We start from the raw sequence: 7,533 nt of genomic DNA on the forward strand, positions 1-7,533 counted from the left end.
TTTTCGATCTGTTTCTTTTAGATGTTTTTTTAGCAGAACAACGTTTTAGTAGAAGAAAAGTCATGTTATAAAGATTGTGCCTTGGTTCCTCTTGATGCTGAGCATGTAAGGGTATTTGATTTCTTATAGATTTAAGTCCACTAAGCCTTTTGCTCTCCACAAATCTCACTATACACTCCCCGAGTCCCTGTGACAAAGTCTTCCTAAACCACCTAAAATTCGATTTAAACCCAGGTCAAATTCAAGCATAGAATCAACAAAAGAATGCCACCTTCAAGGGCGTTAGCATTTGGGTTCCCCACAGTTCAAAATACCTCAAGGCCTCAGCTACATCAGATGATTTTTTTCTTAAACTATGATTTTCTCTTGGTGAAACTCACTTGCTTCACGCTATATGATCATTACCAAGGAAAAAACATGCTAGCTTTGAACTTAAGCATCGCAAAAAGAACAAGACTTAAAAGACTAGTTTTCTCCTTCTAAGAAACAGAAACAAATGAAAACAGACTTTTCTTGAAAGCAAGAAATACCCAGAAAAATAATCAAACAGAACCTATATAAATAGGCACACATCAAGCCTTACACTCATTCATCCAATTCACCTTAACTACTACAATCGCCAAACAAGCTAATCCAACAATGTTTTCCTCAACGTCTTCTAAGCTTTCCTTTCTTCTCTTCCTCTCCTCCTTATCCTTACTTGTCTGTAGTGGCATCAGTCGGGAATTTTCAATCGTCGGATACGAACCCGAAGATTTAACATCTATCGACAAACTAATCGATCTTTTTGAATCATGGTTATCAAAACATGGGAAAGCATACAAGAGCATTGAAGAGAAACTTGAGAGGTTTGAAGTATTCAAGGAGAACTTGAAACATATTGATGAGACTAATAAGAAGGTTACTAGCTATTGGCTAGGGCTGAATGAGTTTGCAGATATGAGCCATGAAGAATTCAAGGAAGAGTATCTAGGATTGAAAGGTGATCATTATCAGATGCCTGAGAGAACTAGAGATTTTTCATCTACTGATGAAGATTCCAGTGATGCAGAGAATATCGATTTACCCAAATCTGTCGACTGGAGAAAGAAAGGCGCTGTTACTAATGTCAAGAATCAAGGCGCTTGTGGTGAGTATTCAAGATCTCATAACAGATGTTTTACATACACTACTTCTATATACAGAGTTTAATATTATGATCATAATCTTGCAGGAAGTTGTTGGGCATTTTCAACTGTAGCAGCAGTAGAAGGAATTAATCAGATAGTTACAGGAAATCTAACTGCACTGTCAGAGCAAGAGCTGATCGACTGTGACAAACCTTCAAACAATGGCTGTAATGGAGGTTTAATGGATTATGCATTTCAATATATCATGTCTACTGGTGGGCTACACAAAGAAGATGACTATCCATATCTCATGGAAGAAGGAACTTGTGAGGAAAAAAGGGTAACTGAACACTAAACTTGCCTCACTTAAAAAAGATGATGTTTTTTATTATTGTTTCAACTGAAAATAAATACAAGAAATTACTTTCTATAACAAGTATTGATGTTTTATCAGGAGGATATGCAGATGGTAACTATTAATGGTTACAAGGATGTTCCTGAGAATGACGAAAAAAGCCTCTTGAAGGCACTCTCCCAGCAGCCTGTTAGCGTTGCCATTGAAGCATCAGGAAGAAACTTCCAGTTTTACAGTGGAGTAAGTTTTAAATTTTCTTAATAACCTTTTCATAAAACATTGCTCTTGATATTCAATGACACGGGAGTAGAGCACGCTTTTACTTCTAAGAGTTTAACGAACAAAATTGCAGAACTTTAACGAACAAAATTGCAGAAAGAGTAGAAATCGAGATATAATCCAAGAGTTTGTTCTTTGTTACAGGGGGTTTTCGATGGGCACTGTGGAACTGCTCTAGACCATGGAGTTACAGCTGTTGGTTATGGATCATCGAAGGGTTTAGATTACATCATAGTTAAGAACTCTTGGGGAGCAAAATGGGGAGAAAAAGGCTACATCAGGATGAAGAGGAACACCGGGAAACCAGCTGGGCTTTGTGGAATCAACAAGATGGCTTCATATCCTACCAAAATGAAGTGACCTACCTTTTACTTCGTTCCTATCTGATTATCCTAAAAATGACGTGATCTTGTTTCTATTTTCCGTTTTCTGCATTGTTTTCTTTTCAGGTTTTCTTTGAATAATAAAATATATGGTTGAAGTATCCGTTTTGGCTGTGTTCCACCAAAAACAGATTATCTATTCCCTGTTAATACCTAACATGCATTCTGAGAAGAAGAGAAAAGAAGCAAAGCAAAACAAAACTATGACATTGGCATCAGCATGATTTTCTATTACCCAATATTATTAGTATTCAAGACCAACATAGGTTCGGCTAAGAGTAAAGCCGCGAAACAAGATTCGTGCTGCCAATCCAGAAATATGTAGACGTATATGATGTTCATAGTCTAAAATACACCTTGCATGAGAATGGCTAAGAGTAAATAATACAATGTGTTTTAGCAATGAACATTATACGTACAGAATAATGGCAAGAGTGTGTATCTCAATGAATATGAAGTTAGTTGAATTTGAAAACACAGTCATAGAGTCTCCCTCCTAGGAATTGGGCGACCTCTGGGTGCTTCACCTGCAAGAGATGAGAGGGGATATATACATGAACTTGAAACAATAGCTGAAGAGCATACATTAATGGAAGTCAAGGAAACAAGACGCAATAGACATTTACCATTCCAATCTTGAGGGAATCACATCTAAACTGAGCATAAAGGTTAGTCTCAATTCCACGGCCCTGCATGCAAAATGAAACATGAATTATAGTTTCTAAAGAATCTAATTCTTTAGCCAAATATCACATGAAAAGGGCCGGAGACCGCACAGAAGTCTAAGACTGGATGACTGGTTTCTGATTAATCATTCAAACCAACAAACAGTAATTTTTCTGGGATTGATTGAATTTGATTTTTTCTTATTTCTGTATCATAATATCCATCAAATGCCCTATTAACTTATTTATCATTTAGTATTAGTACGTTATTTTCTTCCTGTGGATCATTCAATCATAGGCCAAAGTTTACGTTATGCGGCTTATGCCTAGTACACGAGCCGTTGTAAATAACAACATTTTCTCTCACAGGAAATCAACTAGCATTCTGTGCAACCAATATGTATACTACCTGCTGTTCTTCATGGTTTCAACTAGTATTCTGACAATTATACCAAACTTGCTTTTGGACTTTGGGCAGTATTTAAAATGCCAAAGAATTGATACAAGTTGTCTTATAATCTCCACTGGTATAACAACCTACCATTCCTTCCATGACAACTAAATCTGCTTCACTGGCCAAGCACGCAAGTTCTTGAGACACACTTGAAAGATCAATAACCTATAAATAAGATGAAAAGTGAGTGACACATTACTGCAGCAAATTCATAACCACAATAAATATATTAAATATAGAGAATTCTAATGTAACTGGAACTGATTCACTTACAGGCAAATCGTTGCCAGAATTGACGATAAGTAAATTGAAAGTATCAACACCAACAAGTTTCCCATTCTCATCTTTTAACTGCATAAAAAACACCAAAAGCACTAGAATCAAAAACAATTGGTATAAAAGCTTTTTTACAATCCAATGGCACTGTCCCCACCTTTGCAATGATCTCCACCAATTCAGAGTATGTTACATCATTGATTGAAGGTAAGTCATTGGCTGCTAAAACGACCTGCATCAAACAAAATCTTTACACATGTCAAGCGAAGCATAGCAGCATCTTCATTCTCTTATATGGTATAACAGACTCATTCACAGCATTCTCTGTATAAATCCTACCCTAATTAACTATGCTAAACAACCGAAGTTCCAAGACGCACTTTTTCAGGCGCACATATTTTCTCTTTCGAAAAAAGAACCAAATGTGCACCGTTCAGTGTGCATATTTCTGCATTAGGTATGCATTATGCATGTTGCTCAGTGTCTTCGAAGATTTAGTAAATCGCATATTTAGGTCATTTTGCTAAAGAGGGGATGTCAAATTTAAAAATTATGAGAATTGGAGTTATGGTCCTTTAGCCTAATTTTCCGTAATATAGAATAGTTCCTCTTAAAGGTCAAATTGATCTTCTACCAGTATTCTGTAGGGAACCCGGGACAGAAGCTTCAATCTTTTCTTTCTTCTGTATAGGAAAGCTAAACAGTCACTTCACTGTATTCAATACTTGCTTTTATTGGGTCTTACCCAGATTCTCACCTTTCAAAGTGAGTGGTGAGAATGATTACCGTTATCTAAGACTAGTAAAGGCTGAGATTTTCCTGTATAGATGACTTGTGCCAAAAAATTATGGTTTGGGGTAGCAGGATGGATCTCTGTGTATAGTAGTTTCCATGATATAATTGACAGTTAAAACACGGGCTTCTGTATATCTATGTAGGTACTTGTGCTTAGATAGTAATACTTCACAGTCGATCTGTCAGGTGTAGATTAGGTTGAAGAAAGGCAAACCTGTGTGCCACACCGAAGTAGCTCCCTCGCAAATGGTAAAATACCCAAGATGATATCTGCACCAGAATTGTCGACAAAGATAACAGCCTGTCATACCCAACAACTGAATTAGTGAGTCAATGTTAATCAGAACAAGTGTGCAACCATAGTATAATGTCATAAAAATTGACCTAGAAAAAGTAAGGTACTATTAACCGTGAATACAAGGCAAATGAACCTACCCTTTTCCAAGTCTTTCGACTCCAACTTGACTGAAACTTGTCCAGATCATCAATAACCCAGGGACGAGGCACAATGTTCTGACAACTTGCTAGAAACGACATTCCATCCTTTGCAAAAACCTCTGCAAGCTTCAATAGATGGAGTAAAAGATAGATGTAAGCCTAAAGACTATAGCAATAATAAAGAAAAAAAAAATGATGTATCGGAATTTAGAAAACTAGGAGAAGGACACAGTGAAATCTTTATGAGACTCTGTGTTGTAGTTGTATTATGCTGTCCACCATAACAGTCGAAGGAAAGCCAGAACCTACTTTCAAAGTTGCACATGCTTTAACAATAAAAACTTGGTTTACCTGAGCAGAACCCAAATCAAAGATGTTCCCTGCAAATATTCCCTTTACCAAGTTCTCAACGCGTTTGCTTACATCTTCAATCGCATCACTTACTCGAACTACCTCCGCAAACAGCGTAATAGCCTTGGCATTCTCCTCGTCCTGGTGCATTAATAAGTACAAACATCAACATGAGCGCCTTCAAATTGAAATAGCGGTCGCTGCTATACGCATTGAATATATAACTGACCTTAACTTTCTTGAATATATCTCTGAAACCTAACTCCCTAAGAATTTGCTCACGAAGCCTGCAAAGCATCTAATTACAGAAGAAAAAAAAAAAAAAGATAATTATATGACGTGCTATGTACACTGGGTAAGAAGATTAAAACAAAAAAGGAGTGCGTCCAACGCAGGGTAGAACTGCATAAAGTGCTTCATCAGCCCAAACAATGATAATTCATGAAGAACCAATAGAAGGATAAACACGCATAATAAAATATGGATAGGCTTACAATGCAATCAGGAGGTCCATTATGACTTTCCGGATCCTTCTTTAGGTCCTCAAGAATTTCTGTATACCTTCATAAAGAATATAGATAGTAATACACCTTAATCAGGACTTCTGATATTAAGCATTAACAATAATAAACCCCACATAAAAATGCAAAGTGCCTACAAAACCACATGCCACCTGAAAGTGTTTTAGTTTCTCCATGCATAAGCCCACATAAATAGCGAGCCCATAGAGGATACTTCATTATCAGCTAAGTACCTACATTATTTATTTATACTAAAAAATTGTTCCAAGAGGACTTCATTCTGCTTTTAGGAAAACGAGCAAAGAAAAACATAATTTTAGAATTGTACTGCATAACTACTTTATACGCTAAGCACTAATTCGTTGATCCCAAATGGCAATGTGAAAAACTCTTGTACAGAATATATTCACTTCTGCACTAACTATTTTAGTAAGTACCTTTCGGCAAACTTATCGGCTTTAGCAGGGGCATCAGCAACAGTGTTATCGCTTGCTGCGCGTTCCCTGTATAAAAAGAAAAGTAAACAATAAACAACAGATAACAAACAGACGATGATCGAACAACAATACTTCACCTAAGAATCTAAGATGTTTATGTATTGCATTTTTCGCCTGATATACCAAGAAGTAGCATTCCAGAATATGTTAGAATAGACAAGTATGCAGCCTCACAACTACTATGATCATACATAACCTGGTCGGATGTGAATTTAGTGAGAGCTATTTTGCGTAATCAGTAAAAGTAAAAAACAAAACTGACAGCATTATTTTAACACTAAATTTAACCTCCAACCTAAGAAAACCCTAAGCCCATAAAATATCTTCCCAGCCACAAAAAAATAGCAATTAGCTACCTTAAAAGTTAAAATCGTATCAAGATAAAAGGCAGATTTTTTACACACAAGTGATGACACATTATCAAATTTCGTCGCATGGAAACAAACCGTAAATTTAACCTAAAAAATCCAAATCCAACTCCAAAATCATAAAATTCCCAGAACTGTCTATGAAGCAAGAAGCTGCATAACGAGATCAAAGTAAAGATAGACAAAATTAAATTTAATATAGAAATTGATCAAGAAACACAAACCTAAAAGAGGGGACAGAATTTAAGAAAAGATTGATCCAAGAAATCTCAGTAGGTGTTGCTTTTCGAGGATTATCAGAAGGAAATCTATAAGGAATGGTACAAGCTCTGTAATTAGATTCAATCGGAGTCGATAATAATGGAAAAGGAACCATTTCTGAAAAACTCTCCATGTTTTCTCTCAGTTATCGGGGTTTTATTTGTTTGTTTAGATTTTTCGGTTTCTTTCTCTATCACTACTCCACCAGTCTTTACCTAAGTGCCAATGCTTGATGTTAGTCGACAGCTCTGTATCGAGAGTAAAAACAGATCGTGGGGAAAAAAATCAGACAAGGAATCGGAGCGTATATACCAAAGGTGACTAGAGTAAACAGATCATGGGGTCAGCTATTTAGGTCCAACGGGTGTTCCAACCGTGGGTCAACCAGAGGCTCGCTGGTAGGTTAGCATTAGCATAACAACTTGTTCAACTAACGCGATAGTGTATGATGTTGGACTGCAGCTTGCTAGGTTTCCAACTAGTATCTTGTAATACTTTATCCAATAATAAAACCAAAAGAAAAATAAAATAAGTAACTATTAGATCTGACAGGATGTTTGTTATTTTGTTGACTCGACATTTGGATCTTATTCGGCCTTTGACACGGCACGAGTCAAATGTCAGATCGCTTGTTTTTTAGTTTGAGTCAGATCTGACTCACGACATGACTTAGACCTAATCCCCGATCTGGATCCGTTTGAGTTAGGAAATAAAATGCTCATGAGTCATGAGATCAACCCTGACTTGTATATTTTTCTAGTCAATTTGGAAAAAAACAAAC

At 36.5% G+C, this 7,533-nt stretch overlaps 2 protein-coding genes across 2 annotated transcripts; one reads left to right on the forward strand and one right to left on the reverse strand.

The window, feature by feature from the left end:
* The first annotated feature begins 583 nt into the window (after positions 1-583).
* Positions 584-2,229, forward strand: LOC113332944 (cysteine protease XCP1-like). Its single transcript, XM_026579437.1, has 4 exons — positions 584-1,129; positions 1,214-1,449; positions 1,564-1,704; positions 1,888-2,229. The coding sequence occupies exons 1-4, from the start codon at positions 640-642 to the stop codon at positions 2,101-2,103; spliced, it is 1,083 nt and encodes a 360-aa protein (XP_026435222.1). The 5' UTR covers positions 584-639; the 3' UTR covers positions 2,104-2,229.
* A 106-nt stretch (positions 2,230-2,335) lies between these two features.
* LOC113332943 (uncharacterized protein At2g17340-like) lies at positions 2,336-7,021 on the reverse strand. Its single transcript, XM_026579436.1, has 12 exons — positions 6,716-7,021; positions 6,064-6,129; positions 5,600-5,666; positions 5,335-5,403; positions 5,106-5,246; positions 4,752-4,880; positions 4,531-4,617; positions 3,679-3,753; positions 3,519-3,596; positions 3,333-3,410; positions 2,753-2,815; positions 2,336-2,653 (listed from the first exon to the last, which is right to left on the reverse strand). Exons 1-12 carry the CDS (start codon positions 6,883-6,885, stop codon positions 2,585-2,587), a joined length of 1,092 nt encoding a protein of 363 aa, XP_026435221.1. The 5' UTR covers positions 6,886-7,021; the 3' UTR covers positions 2,336-2,584.
* Positions 7,022-7,533: the final 512 nt, after the last annotated feature.

Source organism: Papaver somniferum, unplaced genomic scaffold, assembly GCF_003573695.1.
Source record: "Papaver somniferum cultivar HN1 unplaced genomic scaffold, ASM357369v1 unplaced-scaffold_132, whole genome shotgun sequence".
Classification (NCBI taxonomy): Eukaryota; Viridiplantae; Streptophyta; class Magnoliopsida; order Ranunculales; family Papaveraceae; genus Papaver; species Papaver somniferum.